This window comes from Lepisosteus oculatus, chromosome 14 (assembly GCF_040954835.1).
Source record: "Lepisosteus oculatus isolate fLepOcu1 chromosome 14, fLepOcu1.hap2, whole genome shotgun sequence".
Lineage (NCBI taxonomy): Eukaryota > Metazoa > Chordata > Actinopteri > Semionotiformes > Lepisosteidae > Lepisosteus > Lepisosteus oculatus.
This window is the reverse complement of record NC_090709.1, coordinates 48,075,316-48,102,400: the sequence shown is the minus strand read 5'-3', so window position 1 is coordinate 48,102,400 and position 27,085 is coordinate 48,075,316. Positions and strand designations below refer to the sequence as shown.

The 27,085-nt window shown below is 37.2% G+C and overlaps 1 protein-coding gene across 4 annotated transcripts in view; it reads left to right on the top strand.

Annotated features, from left to right (window-relative positions):
- The first annotated feature begins 6,861 nt into the window (after positions 1-6,861).
- The window catches only part of LOC138243109 (guanylate-binding protein 5-like), a 28,526-nt gene continuing 8,302 nt past the window's right edge, over positions 6,862-27,085 (top strand). For 2 of the 4 annotated variants that reach the window (XR_011191964.1, XM_069198619.1), the window contains exons 1-7: positions 6,862-6,983; positions 9,965-10,049; positions 16,868-17,290; positions 18,647-18,895; positions 19,536-19,666; positions 21,449-21,741; positions 22,765-22,936. Coding sequence is in view for 2 of the 4 variants with exons in the window: in XM_069198619.1 (XP_069054720.1) it covers positions 16,881-17,290; positions 18,647-18,895; positions 19,536-19,666; positions 21,449-21,741; positions 22,765-22,936 (1,255 nt within the window). In the remaining 2 variants the exon portion in view is untranslated. Of the gene's footprint in view, positions 6,984-7,352; positions 7,415-9,964; positions 10,050-16,867; positions 17,291-18,646; positions 18,896-19,535; positions 19,667-21,448; positions 21,742-22,764; positions 22,937-27,085 lie in introns of those variants that run through there. The other 2 variants (XM_069198620.1, XR_011191963.1) reach the window with 2 other exon arrangements.

Below are 27,085 nucleotides of genomic sequence, written 5' to 3'. Positions count from 1 at the left end.
GTTTTGAATCCCCGGCGGAACCAGGCATCCATATGAATCAAGTAACAGGTTTATTCAATGCTGAAAAAAAGAAGAAAGAAAACACATTCCATAAGAATTGACTGAGCTCCGCTCTGTACCACGCAATGATCCCCCCAGAGTCTCAGTCCCGGGTTATTTGGGTTTTTAGACAGAGGGTAAAAAACTCTCTCTCTGGCTTGACCTCCCCCTCCCTGTGTATTGTCTGTTTTTTTGTTAACAAGGGTCGCCAGCTAATATGAATCGAAACCAGTCTTTCTAGCTTTTAAAGTCGTGCGAAGTGTAAGCCACAATTCAAATAGAGAAAAAAGAGCTGACTGGCAAGATTTAAGATGTGGCTGTCAATGTTGGATTAAAAAAAACACATTGCCAGACGTTTGTTGCATTGCTTGAAAAATAACTTTATTTCGAGAGACTGGATAAGTATTTCAAGTGTTTTTTTTAACTTCCTGAAAAACAACAAATAATTTAACGTTTTATGATAAGTCACTGTTGTGAATGTCTGTGGACATGTGCTGGCTGGACAGTAGGCTCTACTGTACACAGAGAGGGGCGGGAGGAGTGGACAAGCCGGTACATACTCTTAGAGTTTGATTAATAGGGAATATAATACAAACGTTGTTTGGTGTTAATGTGTTGTTAAGTGTGAATTTGTACCTGTTTCCCTGAGGTCTGGCTTTTTTTCTGGAAAACCATAACTCTGGTCTTGTCCAGATTGACTGTCGGCGCCCAGGTCTGACAGTGCTGCTCCAGCAGCGCCAGGTTCTGGCGCAGCCTCTGTTCTGTGGGCGACAGCGGGACCAGGTCGTCTGCAAAGAGCAGGAACTCGATTTCCATAATTAATGCAGATCAGTAAATCAAGGGACAAAACAATTATTGCGCCCGGCTCCTCAATGGGCTTTGACGTGCTAATGCGTTGGTTTAACAGTCCGGGTGTGGCAAGCCTCTAATGTCTCCAGACTTCGGCAAGAGGCACCCACCTTTGAACATTCACCAATGAACATTCTAGCCGTACATGTGAATATAGCATAAATACACAAAGGGATTGGGTGAGCTCCCATCACAAAAAAAACTGCGAACCTGCACTACAGCGACCACAGTACAGTATGGAGACCAAGACCTTTTACGGGAAGAGACGGGGTGCTTCTGCCGCCCCAGCTTCCAAAGAGCGAAGGGTAAGCAAATACAGCAGACTTCATCTGAAATACGTTATTACAGCGTATATTACAAGGTATTATTGCCGTTTTGAATTTTAAATTCAATTATAATTATTTCTTTGTAGCCTGTTCTTCAAGAAAACACCGCACGGGCGAAACGATCTACCACCAGGACAGTAAAAAAGAAAGCGGTAAGACGGAAAAAAATAAAAGTTTATTTTGACTTCTGTTCCGCGACTGATGAATACTACTGTGTGACTTTATTTCTTACATGAATTATGTTATTTTGCCACAGGCCGTGGGTCTCTGCTCTCGGCCACTGGCCAGGGTGCCAACCTGTAGAAGCAGCACCTGTGTGGAGACATTTCGGCAGCAGCGGGAGCAGTACGACGCATTACTGGGGAGGACTGGGAGGCTAGAGACACTCCTGAAAATGCAGAGGAAGGAGACAGTATGTTCCAGCAGTCAAACAGTTGAGCAGCTGTCTCTCGAAAAGTGCCTCTCCCCGCCGCGCAGGTTGCAATGCCTGGCGGAAGCTCTGCCCCCCGCAGAGCACACACCGCCTCAGTACACTCCATCCCGGCCTCTCCGTTCACCACCGCATGGGAATTGGTTGATGCTGTCCCCGTTGTCTATCTCCCCCCAGGAAGCACAGCAGAAGTCACAGACGCCAGTGGGAAAAATAATTCTCCCAGATGTCCAACTGCTACCCATCACTCAGGAGATGGAGGGAGGGTTGTACTTGCAGTGCATCGGCATAGACGGGAAAACAAGAGCCGACCGCTACGCCACCCTCATGTTTCGAAATCTTGTGACTTTTGAAATTTACTGGGGGTGGACCACATCTGTAAATTTTGATGGGTCCAGAGGCAAAAGTGCCTTGCCTTGCAATCTCCCGGAAACCATTAGTAGCATGGTGAATCGGAGATTCTCAACCCTTACTTTGTGCGACTGGAAAATAATTCGTGATCGGATCAACGAAATGCTTCGTAGAAGGAGGTGCTCTTTTCCTCTCGTCTAACAGTCTGTCCACAAACACAACATTCCTGTTAGACAAGAGGAATGTAAAAAAACAATTACTTTTGTCAATGGAAACCTGTGTGTGTGTGTCTCCCTCTGCTGGATGTCCCTCTCACTCTCTGCTGAATGAATAAAAGCATTTTTATTAAAAACGCGTTTGCGTTTGTCTGGTATTTACTTTTCTCCCTTTTAACTGTTTTTCCCATCTACGTTTTTGCTTTGAGATGCCACTTTTAAAAGTGATATGTAAAATAATGTTTTTTATTATTGTTATAGAGAAACATGATCAGATTTTCCCTGGTTCAGAAAAAAAAGATCTAAAGTGCTACATCTAACTTTCTTAATTCAATGTATTTAAAGCAGTGAACTACTGTAGATGTAACATAACACTCAGAAATACAATCGAGAATAGTTTTGTGGTGTTTGTTTAGATGAAATGTTCCTAAAACGTATAACGTAACAAAATTAAAGACGATTAAAATCTGTAATCTTTCCACTTGTACTGTATGTCATCGGAAAGTTTCTGCTTTGTGTAAGGATGGTATCAAAAAGTAATCTTAAGTGGTGAGAAAGCTGTGCTCAATGTATTTAAGGGACTTAAAAGTAAAAGGAGATGCTTCATATTGCTTGACTAATTTTAAAAACTAAGTTATAAATGCAGACGCTCCCTCGGTGCCACGCCGGGTGTAAAGATCAAAATATACATTCGTCCCGGGCAGAGGCCGAAGAGCCCGGCTGGGGTGCGTGGGGAAGAGCAGGACAGGAGTGAAAGTGGTCAGGGCGGGGTTAAGGAAGGCGTACAGTCTGGGCAGGTATAGATTACACTTTTCTAAAACGTATTTGAAAAATAAAAACGATTACAATCTAATCCTTCCACGTTTGATCCCAAAATCCCAAGAAAAATAAATCTAAACGGGTAGAAAGCTATGCTGAAAATTTATTAAGATACTTAGAAGACAAAGATACTGTATCAATTTATGTTGCATTAGTCTGATTATGATTAAAAAAACACATAATAAAAAATGAGTTTGCGATTTATATCAAAACACGATTTAAATCAATATAAATGTTTATATTGTAACGCATACTGTCCAGCCTCCATTTCTCTATAAAAATTTACTCTATTACACACACACACAATAGAAGCAGGAAGCAGAAGCAGGGACCGTTGTCAGAAGGGAAGAAGGTGACTATTCATCATTATCAAAAATGACTTAGAATCGATCATGTTGTGATATTTTGAAATATAAAAGTCAATTGATTGTCCATAATATTGCTATTCTATTTTTTCGAAGAAATGTTTGTTAAAAGAAAAGTCCAGCACCAGCTGGATTTGAACACACAGCCCGTGAGTTGGTAATCGAGCACGTAGACCAGTGGGCTACAAGGGAATTCACATGAAGAGAGAGGCGAAACAGCCCTACGCAGCCCTGTCGCAGTACACGAATATAATCATATCGTTATTAATTTCTTTAGATACGCGATTCCATATTATATTCCCTTTTAATTAAATTCTAAAAGTATGCTTGTTGACTCCGGTATCACGTTAGTTAAAGACTTCGATGCTTAAAATGTTTAGGGAGAAATGGAATACTGGTGTGTATGTTTTCTTTAAAGTACCGAGACCAGCCATATACTGTATGTTTAAGTTGCAAAATGAATATCGTTTATGGCCTTCACACGCTTTGCAGTATGCTCCTATTCTTTTTATGCTCAGGCACTAAGATTTCCCTTCAGTGGTAAAATTCCATATAAATATTCAATACTTAAACGGGCACAGTTAAGACATTAAATATACATATACATACTGTATACAGTACAGTTTGCATACGGTGATATGTTTATGCTCCTAAATCAATCTCTTTTATGAGCATGTGAAAGGCATGGTGAATCGATTCTCATAAATTACTGTACTTTGCATGATTGGAAACAAATGCGTGATTGCGAAATGCTGTGGTGTTACTTTTACAAAGACGGTCAATGAAAAAATGAATGTGGACCAGGGCAATACTTTTGAGTTTACACTTACAGCTTGTCCAAGGTCATTCATTATTAATACTATTAGTAATATCTTCGTTAAAGACTTTGATGGCGACAGCTCAAACACGAGAGGTTGAGCTTTATTAGCTCCACCTTGCGGAAATTCCGGATACTATTATTTTGCTTGCCGTATTATAGGAGAATTTACGGTAACTAGCGGTATTTACCGGTAACTCGCGGTAGACTGCATACAGCGCACCGGAAAATAATGCGGTATCGCCCTCGCATTTTGAATGGCTGCATCTGTATGTGTAGCAATCTCTCTCTCTCCTTCTCTTCCTGGTGATCTGAAGGGCAGGACTTTGTCCTCTTAGTGGCTCTTGATAAAATATTTACTGGGTTCAGTTAATGATTAGGATGGTTTTGACCATCATGGCCTCAGAGATGTTCTTGATTTTGCCTGTAACAGATGAGGAAAGAAATTCTAGTTCGCACAAGCAACAGGAACATTATTAAAGTGTAGCTCGGGGTGAGGAGTGTCAGACTGTACTTAGACCTTGATCTAGCAGTGGTTTAGCACTGTGAAATATTTTGCAGGGCCTTTTCCATTCAGAGAAACAGACTGTTTTGTCTCAGCTAGTATCCTCCCTGAGTGCTGCTGTGAACGATGTGTTAAGGGACTTTTGGGAGTCAGGGCTCTGATGGGACTGAGCTGTTTCTATTTTTAATTTTTCTGTGTGTAGGGCAGTATGCTGCACTGGGTTAAAACAACTGCATCATGTCATGTTGTTGATATAGTATGTCTCCAGCTATAGATAAAGACTTGAGACACGCCATTCCCGGTACTGAGCAGTCAGGCTCTGTCCTCACTGGTATTTACAGAACACTGCATGGTCAGTTTCTGGGAATGAGATAATCTTGTCTATATGGCCAGGTTAACACCCCACTGGTTGACTGGATAAGGCCAAAGTAAACAGCTGTTATTGAAGTACTGTATATTACTACAGGGCCTGTATCTATCGCCATTTAAAAAAACTTCAGCATCATAGTTTCTGAAGCTGGTTTAAAAAGCAGGTAAGTTTCCACACCACTGGGTGGACTTATATGACAGTTTACTACATTCAATATTACAGTACTACAGTAAAATGTACAGTCTATTCTATACAGGGATCTGTACGAACACCATCCCTGGCCATTAGACTGACCACAGCATCCAGATTCTACAGCTGAGATAACAGCACTAACTATTCCTCCATAGTGGGTTTTTATCACTTCAGTTAGCAGTGACCATGACAATAAGGCTGAGCTTCACCTCTGAAATTATTACAGTAGTACTGAGGTGTTAACTATTTTAATTAGCAGTCCAGGACAGCTTAAACTTTCACTTTATCCTGTCTGTCCGTTATTTCTAACGGCCCAGGTCTCAGCTCAGATAGCTTAGCTTACCCAGCACCTGAGACCCCAGAGTCTCCTTTCCATTACAGATGAGTCAGAGCGGTTCTCAGGTGAGACTCACTACAGCACCAACACCCACCTGAACAATCCAGTCACACTGAAAACCTGCAGGCATTAATATGTGGACCTACACAATTCACAGGAATAGGAGACTCACTTGCTGAAAGAAAACTCCATACTGTTATGCCACGGCCCCGGAGGACTCATCATTCCACCTCACATTCCAACACAGTTCCTGTTCCCTGTCCGCCGGTTCCGACCCGGCCTTCGTGGTTTTAACTTCGTGTTTTGATGGATCTCCTGGTTTTGGACTTTCTCGTGTGTTTTGGATACTCTAAGGATTACTCTTTGGGATTGTTCGCCTCGGCCACACCTCCCCCGTGCACCAGCGCACCTTGGACACGCCCCCTTGTCTTCAGCCCCGTATTCCTGCATGACGTTTCCCCAGTGTTTCCCCACTCCGTCGGACTGTGTCGTCCGCATAGGGTCCGGAAAGAACTGTTTGTTACATAGGAGTCAGGACTCTGACGGGAGTTAGCTGATTGCAATTGTAATTTAAGTATTTTTCTGTGTAAAGAAATGTACGCTACACAGGGTTAAAAAAATTACATCATGTCAGACAGGAGGTATGCTAGAGGTAACAGAAGAGACGAGACTGGCTGTTGGTGATACAGTATGTCTCCAGGTACAGATAAAGATTTGAGACACACCTTTCCCTGTATAGAGCAGTCAGACATTGCCCTCATTGGTGGTTATAGAGCACTGTGTGGTTGGTTTCTGAGAATAAGATAATCTTGTCTGTATGGACAGGATAAAGTCAAAGTAAACTGACATATTTTGTGTACTGCACATTTCTACGGGGCCTATCTCTATAGACATTTCCACAGTATCTCCAAACTTCCTCCTCATCACTGGGCAAGGGCGCTACACTAGTTTAACCCATCAATCCCAATCCAACAATATTTAGACAGGTTTATGAGCTGCACCTCAGACCCTTTAATATAACCAGATTATGTGAGTTGTCTCAATTGCAGGTGTTTTATGGAAACAATTCAATTAACATACAAAGTAGTCTAAAACCTGTTCTGATTAACTGTTTAGTGCTTATATTTCAAAGTTTTATATTAGAAAAATGTAGTAGTCTCTATAGGAAGTTTTCTTTCTTTGGGATTTCCGCGAATAGTTTATCAGTATGAAAAGTTGAAAGTGAAAGGAAGGATAGTTACTTACTCCCTGTTCTAGTCATGATAAAACTCGAAAGTGAAAGGAAATGTGTGTTTATAAAACTCCAGCGCGGTAATCCCCTTCACCACCTTACCGATTCGCACCACAGAGGAGGACCGGAGGATACAGGTGAGATGATCATTTGTTTTGATCAGTCACAATCTCAAACTCAGCACAGCCTTCGGACAAGGAGGTATCGTGTGGCGCAGATTGCTGGCATGTTAGATTTCTGCTTTAAATTAGTCTGAACTAATAATAGTTTTGAAACTAACAGAGAGAGCCCCCACTCTGGACCTGTTTCAAGTAATAGAAATGAGATTAGTTTGGAGTCTAGGCTTTTTTTGTTACTGACAGGAGATTTAAACGTAACTATCGAAAACTCCAGGATAAAGGGCGCCGGACAGGATAGAGCTGTACAGCTTGTAACTGTCGCTTCCTCCTGTTCAGATACAGCTGTAGGAACGGTTTTAAACAGACTCGCATTATACAGAACGCTGAGTTCACCGCATTTAACAATATGCAGCGATCGAATGGATTAACCCAAGTGTCTCCAACCTACGGTATCTTTATCCGGCCCGAGAACAGAGGAAAGCGTCACCACAACATGCTTACGCGCAAGTGTTAAACTAAATAACCTTTACCTCAGGTTCACGTTTGTTGTGCTTGAGTTTTCTTGCATTGTTTTTTTACATCGAAATGTCAGCTAAGTGGAGAAACGTTGACGAAGAGTGCCGTATTTTTAATGAGAAAACTATTTCGTGATTGAAAGCGTTGTGCTTAATACGCAGAGAAACCGTCGCTGTTCTCAAGGAGTATAATATCCGAAGGCATTACGATACGAAGCACAGAAATACTCAGATGTGATTGGCAAAATGATTTCAGATAAAGTAGAAGCACTGAAGAAAAACTTAATTTATCAGCGTGAAATATTTAAAAAAGCGATCACAACAATCAGAATCCATTGTAAGGGCGAGTTTCAAAATAGCACGTCATAGCTAAGGCAGGGAAACCATTTACTGATGGGCAGCATATACAAAGAAAAAGTTGCTTTGCTCGAACAAATATACCTGTCATCTAATACAACTGCTCGTCGCACAGAAGACCCGGGAAAAAACGATTATTTTGCATTGTTTTCATCATCTTTCATCAGCAGGCTTTGTGCGATAAAAAATTACAATTATCTGAAGTAATGGATAGTGACAGTGAATTTTATACGATAGTCCTCCCTTAATCATCGTCAGTTTAAAAACTTCCTATCTGAAATCGAAAGTGAATATCCGGACGTTCCGTACCACTGAGGGGTTCGCTGGATCAGCTAACCCAAGTGCTAGAGATTTAGTGAATTACGCACAGAATTCGATATTTTCATGACTCAAAGGACACGACCTATTCTATAATTTCAGATTTGTTTCAAATTCTATAATTTCAGATTTGTTTTCACTCGTAAAATCCTTCAGACAAAAATACTTCAGACAATAATTCTTTTTGGACAAACAAGTGGCAGCAAACAATTTTGTTCAGTTCGCAACTTGTGAAAAGTACAGAAATGAATGTGCCGAACCTTTTCCGATCCCGTTCACTTTAAATGTGATTTCACATTTGAAGCAGAAATTTCAGGACCGTTTTCAAGATTTTAACAGTATCTCACAGAACATAAGATTGTTCAAGAACCCTTTTGCAAGTGAAGTTGAAGATCTTCAGCCTGAATTGCCGCTCGAAGTAATTGACTTTGCTGCGAATGACTTGTATAGGGATCTGTTTAAGGAAAATGATTTGTTAAACATAAATCACTGCCTGAAAGGTGTATTAAGAACATTCCACGAGCAACTTTTCTAAAGTTTTCTGTCTTCTGCCTCCACATTTTGTGTGAACAAACATTTACAAAGATGAAACAGACATTCTGTCACTGAAGCAATTCCAAATATCGCATTAAATTTGCACACATGTATGTGAATATTTCTTCTAGTTTTATTTGTTCATTTGAATATTACAATATAAGGGGTTTCATTTAATTTATTATAAGTGTAAATTGTGTTGTTTATTACGTATTCCTCCATCATAAAACACCTACCCTCCCTGTGTCTGGCCATCTGGCCTTTCTTCCGAAGAAAATGTGGCCCTCGAGGAAATTAAAATCTGATTAGGACTGAAAATCTTTTTTTCCAGTCAGTCACCACATATCTGACAGCAACAAGCATTTTGAAATAAAGTCACGATTTATCCTTGTTTTGATGATCAAGCGTGTTTACATCGGATAACAAGTTAAAGAGAATCGCAGACAGGATCCGCCACCGCGCAAGACCATGCTGTCACTGCATGATACAGGTGTGAGAGGAGTGAGCAGTCGAGTGAAAATCTAGAACCCAACTTAGAGAGCCTCTGTACCGCAGAGGTGCTTTGGTCTGAAAACAAATAGTTTTCCCCCTTCAAATTGGCTTAGCTGAGCTTAATTAAGTGTAAAAGGGGAAAAATACGCGTTGTGGTACTTTAAGGTAGTGCAAAGGGGTAGTAAAAACTGTGCAAAGGGGTCTTCTCAGTTAGTAAAGCACACATTTCCACTGAACTCATCTTTTAAATTGTCGAGGATCTAAAGACTTCCTTAAACCAATTTTAAAGACATAGATGGATGAAAATCGTCATTTATACTGAAATTTAGATAATCATTCTTTTAATGACTTCCCTGAATGTGTAATAAACATCACTCTATGAAGAACAATAGTGCAGAATGTTCACAAAATGGCACAAGCAGAGCATCGTTAAACATCGTTCAACCTTTTAATCTTAATGTTTTAAGCATAAAAGAATCTCTTCCTGCACCTTTTACATTATAGAGAAAGCAAGATTATTCGTTAAACAGATTCAAGAAATGTTCTAATTTCATTTTCAAATACTTTGAAACAATACAGAATCCATAGAAGTGTCTCCTCCCACATTTACGTTAGAGAAATGGGTATCTGTTTGCTTTAAATTAGACATTTTATCATTTCTGATTTCTCCTCTTATCGGAGAAGCTACAGATATAAAAATATTTAACCTAACTGACTAACACAAATGCATTTTTTTGTGGTTAAAAGCAACATATAATATAGCTGATTTATTGTGCACACCAGATCATCGTTGTAGAACTGAGCTGTGGTCAGGACCAGAGGGGAACCGCACAGAAATTGAATCGTACTGACCGATTCCAGCACAAAGGTAAGCGAAGGAAATCACTCCTAATACCAATTGCAGATGACTTGGCTGCTGAAATTAGTCGCTATCTCTGCACTAAAATATATCCTCTGTTGCAACAAACACAAACAGCTGCTGCCGTCTAGAGGTTACTACACTAACCAAGTTAGTACAGTGCTAAGCAGATCGCAAGGGAAAGTTCTGAATGACGGAGAAACGCATTACTGAAATAATATCGTTAATATGAACTTAATTTAAACATTAGTGACTGTTAATATACTGTATTGAAATATAAAACTGAAATTGTATTCCAGTCTTGAAGCAAGTGTCATCATTTTGATCATTTGTGATAGATTTCTGGGAGACATACTGTGACGTAGATTAATATTCTATGGAGTGAAGTGAACTAAAATCTAGGCAAATACACCTTAATAAATGGGACTCCTATAATGTTTTTGCTTTCTTCTAGTTCTGCTTCTAATAGTCCCAGTAATCCTATGTTTGCCTTCATAGTATTTCATATACATAAATGTAGCTGTCAAAATCTCAACATTGAATAGTTTGGAAGCGCAGATAGAATAGATTAGTAACGATGGCACAAGTGCCCAGAAATGCAAAGGTGTTTATTGTGAGGATGCGTCTTTCGACCTTTTCGGCTCATGATTACAAGACAGGCCACGGTGTCAAGATCATTCAATTTCAACGAACTTTCAGATTTAGCACGCTCTGCTTAAGCTCCGGAGTACTTAATGAGGTACTATCAGGAGATCATCTCCAGCTCTGAGTTCAGATGCAACGAAAACTGCTGGGGACCAAAAAAAGCTGGGGACCAAATGAACTTGTGTTTCGTACGGTGCTGAGGGTTCAGCATCGTTGTTGTTCAAATTAGCAAGAACTGCCGGTGCTCTGAATCAGAGCTTTTCAATTAGTCTGTTCAGTGCGTTAATATGTCAGCCATAATTATTCATTTATCTGTCTTGTGTTAATATATAACTGAATGTTCTTGGCAATTTAATGTTAATTTGAATTTAAGAACGGCATTTATATTGAAATAAACCAGAGAAGGTAACTGCTTATGAGATACTCAATTGCATTTAATCACAAACGAACAAACGATAAAAGCAGGTGCGTGTTAAGCTTGAACATGTATTATAGCAGTTTTTATTTCCATTGATAAATTATACTGATTCATACAGAGATCCTTCAGACAAATAAAGCAAACACATTGCTATTTCGGTGTTATAATAGGCATAAGCTACTTTTGTGTCTGCAATAATTTTAACGTAAGTGTTATGCAACTTCAGGGGCTGCATTTGTTGTAATGTTTGTTGTACAACTCATCTACATTAAGAGTTTTTAATTAAAATAATGGCGCGTAGTGCATTTTCCTTACAGCTGAGTGAAAACAAATGTTACACAAAGCATCATCTAATGTCCAACAGCGTTAGTCATTTTATTTTTTAAATAGAATTAACATCAATATGTGGATTTGATCTACAAAAACAAGTTACATTTACAGCTCTAAAAAGGAAAACTTAGAGCTCTGTAACAGATCTTTTCAGTTAATTGCTGTTCCTCTGATCTTGAAATTTTAAAACCACCTTTTCCTTGCCTTTCATGTGGTCTGTGTACTATTCCATTAACAGCACCGTCACTGAGGCATGTGCGGTCTTGCTCAACCTTGTTACCGACTGGATGGGCCTCCTGTTCGTCTCCAAATCTTTCCGCACATTTCAACACCATTATTGTTGGACCACAGCCACAGATATGAGAAAGGACACTGTTCCAAAGAATTGTCTTAGATTATCACTTTTAATAATATGTTTTTTTTTCTTTAACTTACCCATACCTTTGCCTATACAGTACAACTTATTCTTTGCATCCCCAATATCCCTGCTTTCCCTGAGAAACACAAGTGAAGAGTCAAATCCCAAAGAAAAATACAACAAATCTATTCAATTAACTCCCAGATGTAACAGAACACATGTAAGAATTACACTCCATTTCAATTTGTATTTCCTTGATTTCAGTTCTCTTCCCTCCCCTGGTTATCTGAAAAATTAACTCACATTAAATTAAATCACATACAAAAGGGTTAGTGTTAGGTTAAACATGCATTATCTGTAGTACAGCTACTGATAAAGATAGATATTAAACTTCATTATTAACAGATTACACTTTTATTAATAAATACTTGTATTGATAAATAATTGTTGTGTCTGGAAAGCCCCTCAAGTATTGTAGGTAAATTTTACAATAAATGTCAAGCTAAAGATGCTAAGTTCATCATTTAGTGAAGGTATCATTTCCACTATGTTCAGGAAAGTTCTAATGGGATCCCGTGCTTAGTCCGCTACTGAGTTGCTTAAAACCTGTGAAGAGGTGGTTTAAATTAATCTACTACTACAATAATATGTAGAGGGCAGCAGTTGTTACTTTGGGTTCATTGTAATTCAGGACAGGTTCAGAATGGAGCTGTGGACAAATTTCAGCCATGTTCATTGCATTTGATCTTAAGTTTGCTCACTAGTTTTGCACAGGCTGAACTCCAGTTGGCTCGCTGCTTTGGGGTCGATACAATTGGTCCCTTGAGTTATGCCACCAGGAGAAATTATTTCCAGATTTGTGTTTCTTTTGTAAAACCCAAAGCACTGGAAACACATTTTGCTGAGATTAAGTTAAAAATAAGGATATTAAATTATCAAAACATTAAACAAGTGAGATCCCATGTAAGTAGATAAAGTCTCAAAACCATCCTGTTTTATTGTTAATTACGGTTAAACCAGTAAATCTGAGATACTGAAGTTTGGAAATATGCAGTACATACTACAATGTTGACAGATAAAATTGTATTATTCAAAGTTTAAGGCTGTTTTAAATGCACAGTGGAAACAAATGTAGTGAGACTGAAACAGAGCCCTTCCTGTAGTTGTGACAGTGTGTCCCTTACTATGAAAATTAAAACAAGCAGCTATGCAGTTGTTGGACATGTTAATATATCTTGTTGAATGGAGAGTGCAATTTTTATATTGAATTTCTCTGTGCAACTGTCTGGTGCTACAGCTGCCTGTCAGTTCCCAGGTGTGTGAGTCACTGTTCATATGACACCATACTACCCAAATTAATTAACATTCCTACATGGCAGAGTCACAGTGGAGCCTGTGTAACATATTTTCTTGAGAAGAGGAAGGTAAGCAGTCCTTTTCCTCACAGTGAGGATAGTTTTACATGGGTCAGCTCTGCTGTTATTATCAGGAAAAGACAGGTGTGGAAACATGCTCACAAGCGAGTCATGAACACGCAATGTATACACATTGGATAATATGAGCACATATCTTCTAGACAATTCCTGGAAATAATAAAAACATTAAGAAAGAAAGGCAAAACAAAATGTTAGATTATACATCTATTAGAGCAGAATGCAAATCAGGGAATGTTATATTAGTTTCAATTTAAGCTGTCAACCAGGCCTCAACTGTCTGTACTTACAAAATTAATACAGAATGTTTCAGGGGACATTATTCCATCTGGAAATGGCCTCTGGACATATGACAAACAGGAGTACTAAAAGGTTAAAATCACATAATATAGTAATAGTAAGGCCTCATTTGGTATACTGTGTACACTTTTGGTCACCACACTAAAACAACAACAACAACAACAACAATATATATATATATTCCTGTTAGAATTAGGTCTGATAACTACCAGATACAGTTTGGGACTCAGGAGAATGTCCTACACTGACAGACTGAAGGACCAAAGCCTTTATGTCTCGAACAGAGAAGATCAAGGGGATTTGATAAAGTATTCAATATCCTCAAAGGTACTGACAAATTCATCACAATTAAATACAAATTAGAAGACACAAGTGAGGACTACATGGAAGTATATGTAAAGCTGAGAACAGGAAGCTGTGCATCAGATGGTTTTGGAGGGTTGCCTGAATCTTCAGTAAATCATGTACAGCACATGTGACTAAAGGTTAGGCACTGCTGTAAGCACTTTCCAGCACAAGACCAAAACCATGTGTCCGAGGTTACTGAAACACCAATAGAAGGATAAAACAGGTCTTGTGATCTGGTGTTTATCACCACACCAACCCTTAGATGACCATATCCTCTGAAAACACAGCCAGTTTAATGTGATAATTACCACTGTGCTGAATATTCCTAATTCAAGATAAAGGTGAGGTTGATCTGTGTGAATTCAAATCCAGATTCCTTCAGTTTATTAAAACAGATGAGTTTATTAGAAATACAATTAATACAACAAAGGCCTTTGGAAAGGAAAGTGGAAATGGTTGGAAATAGAGAATTTGAAAAGTGCAAGTTGCTAAGTTATAGAGTAGTGTTAACAAAGTCAAATTCTAATTTGAGGCAGAAGGCATCATGTTACATTAAGTCTTTATCAAGATAAACCAAACACAAAGTTAATAAATACATATATATATTAAGGAACAGTGCAAACTAAAAAAGCTTTGCGTCCGTATTGCTTATGTCTTGGATAGCGGGGAAGTAGGCATCATCTGGTGCGGATTTGTTAAGTAGAAGACTGCTGTGACTCTGCTCAGAAGCTGATCCAGAGTTGCTGTGGAGCTCATGTAGATGGGCTGCTGGCTGGAGAGGGTGGAGCAGTGGATCAGACTTTACTCCTCTTGTCTAGCTGAGCTCTTTGTTACTTCTTCTCCCTTGTCTGCTGACTTCTTTTAGACTTGACATCCACTAGTAGGACCTAAGGTCTCCTAAAACTTCCAGACTTCCAAAGTGTGGCTCTTGGCTTGCTCTATTGATTAGCCTCAGACAAAGACATACCAGAGTCTTTTCTTCCAGGGTTCTGATTGGCCAGTTCAAACCTGTGATTTGCATATCTTGCCTTCAGAAATTTTTATTGCTTCTAACAGGAAAGACAGGATAAAATATCCAATAATTGAGAAAACCCAAAACTTCTTCTGAGTAAAATTTACAAAGTTAATATTAGATTATTAGATTTCTGACCTACTCATGCTTTGCCCATTCATTTGATACCAAACAAGTACAGCCTGTTTATTTCTGAAATGATAATGATGAATTATATTGTATTTTAATTTAATAATGTAGGTTTAAGCTTTCGTAAGGGAATGAAACATGTGGCAACACATCCAGTACTTAATATAGTCTTTTATCAATACAGAATGAAGGATGCAATTTTAATAGGTCAAAATTCTGACTTGCTTTACAAGCAATTGGAGAGGATTGTATCCTCATGTATTCACTAGACTCAAACCTGGACCCTCAATCGATGTTGATGGATCAGAGAAATCTGAAAAATCCTTACAGTAATGCTTGTTGTAACCAGGATTCCGACTGTTCCAACTGTTTAATTATGAATTGCTCTTTAATTTAAGACCATACAAGTGATACAGTAGTTACAGGCATTTGCTCAGATATCCATTGTTTCTCTTAGTTTAATGCAGTTGGTTCTGTTTCTTTTAAATGTGATAAATAAAATATCTATTTATGGATGATTTTAAGGTATGTTTGGTCAGTTCCTTTAAAATGAATCTTAAAAAAAGTCCTTCTTGCATTTCTTACTAAGTAGTGGCCCTTAAATTATGGCCTTGTGTCAGGTGTTGGGAAATCACCTCTCTTGACTTGAGAATCACTAGCCCTGTTTTGTTCTTGGCTAAATGGTTTTATGTCTGTTTCAGTACAATTCTTATCTCTCCTTGAGAGAGGTTCACAGTCCTTCTAGCCTTTGTAGAAACTCAAAGAATAATAAATTCCCCATTATTCAGAGATGCAGGCATGCAGACTTGTTAGCAAAGTGTGGAACAAGCTAGACGGTAATATGGTTAAATTTAACAGCCTGTGTGACATTGTGTGGGTTTTAGCGACACCTTTCACCGGTTTCAGGCTCAATATCCCAGACAGAAGTAGAAAGTCAGCTTGTAGTCGCTCCATATTTAGCTTTTCGGAAGGTTTTTAGGGCGAATGTTAAAACTCAGTTAAGGATTTTATTTCTCTGAAGTAGAGAAGAGAGGATTATCTGAGCTGAAGGCTCATGGTCCTGGCATGAATGCTAGAGTAGCCACTTGAGCCTTTAATATAATGCTCCTAATTAAAGGTGATGATGATTAGAGAGATATTCACTTGGCTGTTAGGGAAGAGTGATATTGGTTTTCTCGTGTGGGGCCCTCTGGTGGTGATTAGAGATTTGGGTTGTGATTCGGGAGGTGAATTTATTTTGTTTTCTATGTGACACCTGTCTTTATTTTTCAAGAAACAGCTGAATGAGTCCCCAGATCAATTAACTAACTACCAAATGGGAAAATTAGCCAAATGGCATTTTTCATATTTGTATTGCTCTAATCGAGTATAACCATAGGCAAACCAGTTTTCCCACAGGTCACATTTTTATGCCATCCAGTCAGAGCTGACTTCATGGTTTCAAATAATCTTGCATAAATCAGACCTCTGTCTACTCCCTTAAGTTATTTGTGATCACAAAATAATGAATGTTGCCTAGCTGCTGTTGAATCAGGAGTTAGTCACCAACTTATAACACTGTTCCATTATATAATCACTTCCAAGTTATGACTTTGACTTATAATGCAAATTTCAGAATCAATTTGTATTGCTGGTTCAAGGAATTGTGATAATGTGTAAAACTAATCAATATACATTAACTGTTGACAGCTATAGTACGTATACATGTTTTTACAGTCAATTTGTTGTGGCACAGGTATCCTGAATGAATTAATAAGAATCAGAACCTATAGAATTTTTACAAAATTCACATAGTATAAAATAGTGAAAAATGAGTTAATGTATTCTTAAGTTAGTTTTCTCTTATTTTACCAGGAGCAGAATAGGCATGATGGCAACTCCACAGATATTCATTGAGATCCAGAATGATAAAGTTGTACTCAATGAGAGGGCAGCTGAAGTTCTGTCAGGAATGACAGGTGTTGCAGAGGTGATTGGCATTGTGGGTAAGCACAGGACTGGAAAGTCTTACCTGCTGTCTCGGTTCTTTAATGAAGACCAAGGATTCAAAGTTGGACATGGAGTGGAAGGATGTACCAAAGGCATTTGGATGTGGTCCAGACCACACCCTTTCCACACAAATGCCTGTCTCCTGCTTCTGGATACTGAGGGATTGGATGACTGTGAAAATAGGCTCATAACTGATAAGACTATATTTTTACTGACAACACTGCTGTCCAGCAGTATAATCTTCAACATCAAAGGATGTATCGACAGAAGCGCTATTGAAGAAATTCTGTATCCTTGGGAAGAAAACATTTTAAACTATACAACAATATAAATTACTAAAAAAGAAATCTTGAGCTTTACATAATCCTCCAATTTCATGAGCAGATTTAGTTTTCAGTTTAAAGTGAATTCTGGGGTGAGCTGTGGTGAACTTTGTTTATGCTGATTTGTGTCACCCATGATGCCCAGTACTGTTACTGTACCAGCTGTGTGGAGTTGTCTAATTGGAGAATTAGTTAATATCATTGCTGGGTCACTTCACTTCACCCCTTTCAGTACTGAACCACAAGTACATATGTGCAGTCAGAGTGTTAATGAAGTCTGCTGTAAAATATTTTTTATAATCTTATGACAGCTTCTAATCATATTCTAATCATATGAAACTGAAACTGAAACAATCTAATTATCTAGAACTGCAAAAGTCCAATAAAAGCCCAAATAAAAGCCCAAATCAGATTTCTGGAGCATTTCAACAGGACATTACAGGAAAAAAAGGACAATGAAGACTTATATTGGAATTTAAAACAAATATCAAAATTATTGTTTCTGACTAACAAAGAGATTATAAATAAGAAAATATTATTATCCATGTTTAAACCAGGTGGTGCATTGGCACTGTGATTATCATTGCAGCCTTGCAGCACTGGGGCCCTTGGTGTAATTCCTGGGGTGCTCTCTGCATACTCTTTGCATGGGTTTCCTCCAGGTGCTTAACCAAGTGGTTTGGTAGAGTTGGCCCTGGTGTGAGTGTATGCCCTGTGATGGATTGATGTCCTGTCCAGGGTGTATCCTGCCTTTTGCACATTGATTCCTGGGTAGGATCCATCTCTCCTGGGACTCTGAAATGGACAAGTGCTTATTGTAAGTGATGCAGTGTTAAGAATTTTTCAAATAATAATAATAATAATAATAATTGCTTACACTTATATAGCGCTTTTCTGGACACTCCACTCAAAGCGCTTTACAGGTAATGGGGACTCCCCTCCACCACCACCAATGTGCAGCATCCACCTGGATGATGCGACGGCAGCCATAGTGCGCCAGACCGCTCACCACACATCAGCTATCAGTGGGGAGGAGAGCAGAGTAATGTAGCCAGTTCATAGATGGGGATTATTAGGAGGTCATGATTGGTAAGGGCCAAGGGGGAAATTGGGCCAGGACACCGGGGTTACACCCCTACTCTTTTTGAGAAACGCCCTGGGATTTTTAATGACCACAGAGAGTCAGGACCTCGGTTTTACGTCTCATCCGAAGGACTGTTCAGTGATTTAAAAATATCAGCAATGTTAAACTCTATTTTTTAATTAAAGGCCATTATCAATGTGACGTCATAGATTTTTTTTTTCCTGAAACCCAGTACAGCTGCCTCTTACAAGTTGTACATCAGATGTCTTTCGTCAGTGAGGAGAAAAATAAGTCACTTAAAGATTACCTTCCGAACTTGTTCTATATACTGATAAGAGATTTCCAGTTTGAAGAATTTGATCATGATAAGTTTAAGGACAAGTTTCTGAATGCCTTGGATAAAGAAACAAAGACAAAATATAAGGAAGTCTTTGACAAAACAGAAATTCATATTCTGCCACAACCAGCTCTTGGGAAAGTGCTCAAGTAAGTATACTTTTTATTTATATATAATAATATAATAAACTATTCAGGAATTGCCAAATACTTAAACATTTTGTTCTTGTTTTTGAAAGTTTGCTGTGCTTTATATAATTTCTCCTTTCCAGTGTGTGTACAGTATTTGAAAGGAAGGGTCAAATATCATCTGTACTCAACAGACTCTGCTTACTTCTGTCTGTAATTTCCTCTCAAACTCAAACCTTCTGTTTTTGTTGTCCCCTCACATCCTTGCTAATGTATTAGGATTTGTTTTGGCGAGGAAAAAACAAGTGAGACACAATCTATTCATAGATCATCTTTTCTTCCTTATTTGCTTTTCACCTCTGCTAAACAGTTTTGTTTTCTGTCACTTAGTCTTACCCCTGTACCCCTATTATTTTGATTTGCCTGACATCATAATATGATATTAATTATCACTCTAATTATTATAATAATTATAACATTCTACTGTTCCTAAAATCCTATTCTATCTTACCTGATGGATCCACATTTTAAGTAGTAAACTATGATTTATAAATTTAAGTAAACTATAATTTCTATTTACATTTCTTTATTATATGTAAGTTTGGTAATAAGAGCATGCTTACTTAAGTGTTTTTAACATATGTACTTGATTCTTCTTCAGAAAACTCCCGGAAATGAAAGATGAAGATTTAGACCATGACTTTCTAACATCACTCAACACCTTTGTGACCACTGTTCGTGATAAACAGTCTGCTCCCAAGGCAGTGAAAAGTCTCGTCTGCACACCAGGAGGTAAAGCCTTCACAAGCAGCTCTGTTAAATGACAGTGGATATTCAGTTATGCGACTGTTGTCAATTACATCTCTTGATTTTCTTGTTCAAATTCTAAAAATGGAATGAGCTGACGTAAAAAAGCACTTTTTTTAGCACTTTGGCTTTACACTTTGGACAGTACACCTGGCTGAGGAACTGACAGTGCTGGTCAGAGATTAGTGTTGCCTCCTTACTGAAGAAGGATGAGCCAGAGGAACCTGCTGCAAAGGATGTTGGGGTGGAGGGAGGGGTCTGTTACATTGGCACATTGAAAATGTTTCCATTTTCATCCTTTGTTTTAGCATATTTATGGGACAAATTAACCTCTTTTATACTGGGAGGTAATAAAATAAAACACATGGTTTTGGTTCCCCAGAAGTATATAGTGTATTCAAGAGTGATCATTAAATGAGTAAACTAAGATGTCAATGCATAGAGAGACTTGGCTGAACCCATGTTCCCAGGCTATAGGGTGAGGAAACTGTAAGCCCAGTTCAGAGAAGAGTGGCTGAGGGGCTGGTGCAGAGGTGGAGACAGGGGGAGGAATGAATTCATGAGCAAGGAGGAGAAAACGTTTACGTTTACAGTATATACACTGATATAAACTGATCATTGTGTCAGTGCTGGTGTACATTAAATAAATAATAGTAAGGAAAAATTGTCACATTTTGTAGCAATAATGTTTTGTGATTGTATGTATGATTCTTCTTCTTATAATACCTTGAAGAAACTAGAATTTAAAATGCAGTCCTCATCAGAATTCAAAGAACGAATAATTACATTGCAGATTTCTAATTGCAGTTTCATTTTTATTCCTCAGTTTCTGGTGAAAGATGTGATATTTTTCCTGAAAATACATATTTGCTTTGTTACATTTTCGTGCAGAAATGTGTTTTTTTTTAAACAGGGACAACCAATGAATTTTTATATCATTAATGTTTCAAATAATTCTGAATGTTATCACTGCAATTGTTGCAATACTAATGTGTTTCATTACTGTATATTGATAGTAATAATATGAAAAGTGTGTTAATGAAAGAATGTGTATTTTTTAATTAAGGAAATTACTTCAGGAATGCTCACAAATTAGAGCAGCTGAGGGAAAATCCATCTTTGTTTTTAATGTAAACTACATTAAAAATTAATTTTATTAATTAAAAATCAGTTAACCAAATGTAAAAACTCGTCTCAGCACTTATTTTACTGCTGAGAATATAAGAAATGAGATATAAGCAATCTTCTGGGAAGAAGTCAAAATGTAATCTCACCCCCTTCACCAGGTGGAAGATTTCCCAGAGAGAAAGAAATGCTTCTGTAATATCAAAAAAGTCCATGTGGCCACTGACAGCAGCACCTGGAGGACACAAAGGTTCTCATTCAGTGAAGAAAGGAAACTCAGCCCCTTGGTCTTTAATTTCCTTTGACATGTTGCCCCAACTTTATGTCTGGGAATGTCAATCAGATGTGTCTCTTAATGCCTCAAAGTGCAAATATGGATCTCACACAAAGCATGATAAATATTAATGTTTACTGCCCTGTAATATTATTAAATATTTTTAAAATCCTGGAAATATTACAAAGAACTTTTCATTATTTTATTAAGTGTTTGAGGCATTAAAAGCATTACAGGTGCTGTCAGTTCCAGTAATTACTGGTTGTATTTTTATGGTTTTTCAGTATAAATATACACATTTTGTTTGTTCTCATTTGCTTAATCTCAACATATCACCACCTGACATTACTCTTTTCCCCTCTGTGAAGCCTTTGTGGAGCTGGCTCGCTCCTACATCAACATGCTGAACAAACAAGACAATGTCTGTCTGACAGTAGCTGCTCTGGAAATGAATGAGGCCTGGATAAACAAAACATTTCTATTAGCAAAAGATAACATGGAAAATATTGTAACAGAGATGGAAGTTCACCTTCCACACAATGAAGATGCACTGTGCAAAGACTACAATGAAAAATGTGACAAAGTAATTGAGGAGTTCATGAAAAAACTGGAATATACCAGCGGCACGAATCAAAAGGAAGAAAAGAAGAAGGAGTTACAGGTAAATCTAAAAAATAGTTTGTCATTAAATACTAAATACTAAATTAAAATATCAGTAGAGAATGAATACTGTACTTGATTTCATTGTTAAATAGTTCTAACTTGTTTACTTTGTTTATAAAAAGCATACACATTTGCTACATATAAATATCAATAAGGCTGAAATGCTAATATTTTCTGAAAACCTGAATATCTCCCATCTTCCTAAATAATTTTTTAATCTAGTGAAAATAATTACACTGTTTATTGAAGAGCAATGAAAGTATAAGTGTCTAGGTTTTACATTAATAGCTACTTCATTGCATACATGAATATTAATTAGTCAGCAGATAGGTGTGTTATATGTTCTTTGGGATAGCAAAATACTGAGCTCAAAGCACAGATGACCAATGTTAACGAGTTCCTTAAAAATCTGTATAAAAAGCCAAAATACATGGGTTTTTTATGCAAGAATGGTGAAGGTTTGCCCTGCTTGAGTAAAACAAATTGCCTGGTTAACAGCAAGACTCATTCATGCCATCAGTAGTCCAGGAAAAAAAAACAGACAACCACAGACGTATTTACTGATCTTTAGGAAGTGATGTAATAGAGAATTAGAGTACCAGAGGTTAAAATCAACTGTGTCACATTAAGGAACAGCAATGCATTGCAACACATTCACTAATATTTCCCAAGTAACATTCGCCTCCTAAATTAATTTTCATCATGCCATGCTGTGTGTTGTATCACATTTCGCAAAAGTTTTTCAAATTGATTTATCATTAACAGAAAAAGAATACAAAGATGCACAAGTTTGATAATAAAATAAAGGGAAAGGTGACATTATGGTTTTGTATGCCTTAGTAGATATGGTCTAGTGCAGAAAAAGGAAAGAACAAAGTGTATATCTTCATTGAAGCAGCAAACATATTGTTAATTGAAACTTTAGGAAAAGCACTTTAGGAAACCTGTAATTATTGTTTATAATCCCTTTTCTTTGCTTATTAAAACATGAATTTCCATCAAATTTTACCATTCCACTTAGAAACTGAAAGACCAATGGCTGAATGAACTTTGTAAAAAGAATTGCATGAAAAGATTTACGAATCTAAAGGATAAATACACTAGAGGTCTTCAGAATCACAAAGACAAAGAAATATTTAATGAAACAATGAAGAGCATAAAGAAGATCAGAGAAGAATACTTCATGTTTCACAGTAAGTTAAATTGTCGGCTCAATTTAATTGAAAACAATACTTTTAAAGTTGTTTTATCAATTGTTACAGTTTACTTCTGTTTTTTTAAGAACATTTCAGTACACAAAGAATGAGCTCCCATGGTGCTCTTAGTTTTTGGCCTGACGTGCTTTGTGCACTTGAGTGTTTAAACTCAGTGTTTAAACTTGTTTCCACAAGGCTGTACCTTTAAACTGTTGCTTGGTATGACTGCGGACCAGCAATTGACTTTAAGTTGTCTTGTGTCTTCCACAAACGCAGCAGAAATTTAATTCTCTGCTCAAGGATCGTGGTATATTTATATGATACAGTATACAGTATATACAGAAGCAGCCATTCAAGGTTCACAGTACAAACCCGTACAGCACGCAACTAACCACAAGCCACCTCGGCATATGCCACGGTACGTGATTGGCTGTCCAAAAATACCGACAGGGGCACTCGTGGTGCATTGGTCAGTAGTGAAAAGATTTAATCATTTAATCTGTTTACTGTGCACATTATAATCTGCTTAGTATTGAATATTTATATGGAATTTTACCACTAAAGGGAAATTTTAGTAGCTGAGCATAAAAAGAAGAGGAACATAACGCATCTGAAGGTCATAAACGATATTAATTTAGGAACATAAACATATTACTGTATGTAAACTGTACTGTATATGGCTGGTCTTGGTATTTTCAAGAAAAAATACACACCAGTATTCCATTTCTCCCTAAACATTTTAAGCATCAAAGTCTTACAGTACATGTGGTTATTTTGAAATGTTTTTACTTGCTCCTTCTGACCATATTACTGTACATTTATATACTTCGTGAAAAATTGATATTTCTAACCTTTGCTAATACGCTCGTTATCGGATAAACAAAAGCATACTTTTAGAATTGGATAAATAGGGAATATAAAATGGATTTGTGTATCTAAATAAATTAATAACGGTATAGCTATAGTTCTATATTGATATGTGTATTGCTGTTTCAGTGCATGTCTTATGATTTGCCTTGGCGGCGTGACAGCTTACGTGACTGATATGTAAGCATGAGGTTGGATGTTTCAATCCAGCAATCTCTGTGAGTTTTCTTTTGACAAATAAACATTTCTTTGAAAAACTAAAATAGCAAATATTATGTATATTGACATTTTTTATATTGCTAAATATCACATGTTCGTACCGTATGTAGACAGTGGTACTACAGGTTGTAGGGCGTAAATCCACATGAGCCCGAAAGCCCTACATTAACGTTGTGCATTCGCCTGGTGCTGCGCGGTTTACATCTCTCTCTGCAGGAGTGCTGGCTGTGCCGAATTAAACCGGTCTCACTGTTTTTTTCAAAGTAGGATAGGACGAGTCTTCCAGCAAAAGACACTCCACCTTCCCCCACGGACACATGTTTTCTTAGTAAAACAGGTTCACAGTGCGAAGCTGTGTCAGTCTTCTGTGTAAAGAAAATCGGTTTGAACACCATGGGGGCTGTTTTTAATAAGCTGCTGAGTAAAGAATAGGAATTTTCCTGCTGTCAGCAGTATTGTGTATATAGTTTTTTGTACAGGCTGTGAAAAGTTTCACAAAAAGAGGTCTTTAAAATTAGGCTGGTCAAATGATTATTTTAATTCTTAAAAAATAAATCAAAAACAAGATATAATGTTGTGTTCCTACTTAGACATTGCACGACTTTAAAAGCTTAAAAAACAGGTTTCGATAGTTAATAACCACTTTTAAAAAATGGGTGATTTTTCTTCCTCATGATCAGCTTAGAATCTCTGTTTATGCTGTAAGGTTTTTACTACTTAATTAAACGTTTAAAATACACGAATTTCATAAACACAACACACGTTTCGATTAAAAAAAATAATATTCTGTTATCTTCCTGGTATGTAGAACAGATCAGCAGGTTTTTTTTCCCGAATCAGAGGCTCTGAAAACAGTGTGCTGCCCACTGCACTGTGTCAGAGGGAGAGGTAGCATTGGAAAGGAGAAAGCGCAGAGCTCAATAATGCACAATGGCTGTGAAGCACCAATTGCGTTCATAACTTAGTGTTTAAAATTAAACAACGTCAATAATTTTCTTTGACTTCTAAGTCCCTTTATTATCATCAAGCACAGGTTTCTTTTTTGATGCCATCGTTAGACAAAGCAGGAACTTATTGTACTTTCTAATGACATTACATGTGGAAAGATTACAGATTACAGATTTTAATCGTCTTTAATTTTGTTATACATTTTAGAAAAGTTTCATCTACGCATACACCACAAAACTATTTTCGATTGTATTTCTGAATGCTATGTATAAAAAAACTTTTGAATGGCTGCATCTGTATTACAGACATTTACAACAAAGACATATCATAAAACATTTACATATATTGTTAAGTTATTACTTTAAATATATACTTTAAATTACTGTAAATATATTACTTTATTTTATATAACACCTTTACAACTGGCATCTCAAAGTAATACAGGATTCTGGCTATCAAATTCTGAACATATTGGAGATTGCTAAGTGTGGAGTTAAATAACCTAGTGAACAGGATGTGCATCTATTAATTGTGTTGAAAAAAGCCTTTCTTGATTTCTCTAGTTCCTAGTTTCTCTATGTTCCCTTTAAAATAAACGATTATCCCACAATGCTGTGTACTACATGGCCGGTAGGGAAACTAAAGGGAAATTTTAGTAGCTGAGCATAAAAAGAAGAGAAGCATAAAGCGTGTGATGGTCATAAACTATATTAATTTAGGAACTGCATCAGAGATATTTTTTTAACTGCACTACATTGGGGAGAATCAGTATAGCTTACATTTATATAGAATGTATAGAAATACATTTTTCCTGCATCAAAGTTTAACTCGTTCAGAGTGCCCTACATTATAGCCCCAGTGCTGCAAGGTAGCAATGCTAACCACTTCACCACCGTTAAAAATGGATGGATATCTTAGTTATCTTTCTAATTCACAGGTTTGCATGCATAATTTAATTTTGAGAGCCACTGAGACATCTGGTACTACTGTTGTATTTATGTATTTATAAAAAAACATACAAAAAGCACACTAACAACTGTGCCATCCTATTCCTTAGTTAATACATTTTATTTTTATAAACAGTTAACATTTTTAGCAAAATATTTTGAATTATATTTACCCTATTTTTTCTTTAATTTTGTATTTAACTTATTTTATGATAGAAAGATTTAATGTACATTTGAACAATAAAAATATGGTATTACAAGATGTGGAGAAAAGTGCAACAATTTATTACAGTGCTAAATTTAATATTATTGATTACTAATAGTTTATGCTAACACCTAACTTTCTTAAGTAGATGTATTAAAAACAGGTGGGTAGCTGCGTCAGCATGCATAGGCTGCAAAGGAACAAATAATAGGTTTATTCCATGCTGAAAAAAAGAAGAAAGAGAACACAACGTTTCGGCCGTGGAGCCTTCTTCAGGTCTTGAGTTTCCTTAACTCAGTATATCTTGTGGAGAAGGGGACACAGAATCTCAGTCTGGTTACCAAAAAAAAAAATTGTTCAAATATTTAGTTGTTAGTTTACAGTTTTTCTTTCCTACTGATGGCAGAGCTGAAATCCGATGGAAGTAGATCCCAGACACAGTCTAATGTTTTAAGCAAGCCTTCCTTCAAGCCAATTGAAAAGCAGTTCAAAAGGCTTACACATTAAGCACTAATACCTTCAACACTGTGCTATGGTTTACCTGTTCTAGAGAATTACCTTTATCAGTTCATGTGATATGAATGTCATGAATGTGAACTCAACAATCTCTCCTTTCTGGTGTGAGATAATAGCAATTTATTTAGGTTCTAGGACTCACAGAATACAAAGAGATTTCACTTCTGACAGCTTAGTCTTTCCTGTTGTACATGCAAAGATGTTCTTTCTATCCAAGATCCAAAACTGTATGAGATGTATCCGATTTGTTTGACTTTTAGTGCTGTCCTAAAATTATACAATCATTATTTTCATTTGAACTAACCTTTCATTTTTTTAATAATCCTGTCCTGTTGTATATTGAATCGACAAAACACTGTGATTAATGAATACAAAGTTTTGCTATATTTTACTGGTGCTTGTACTGTATTACAGGGGTTGTCATGCATTAAGATTCCAAAACAA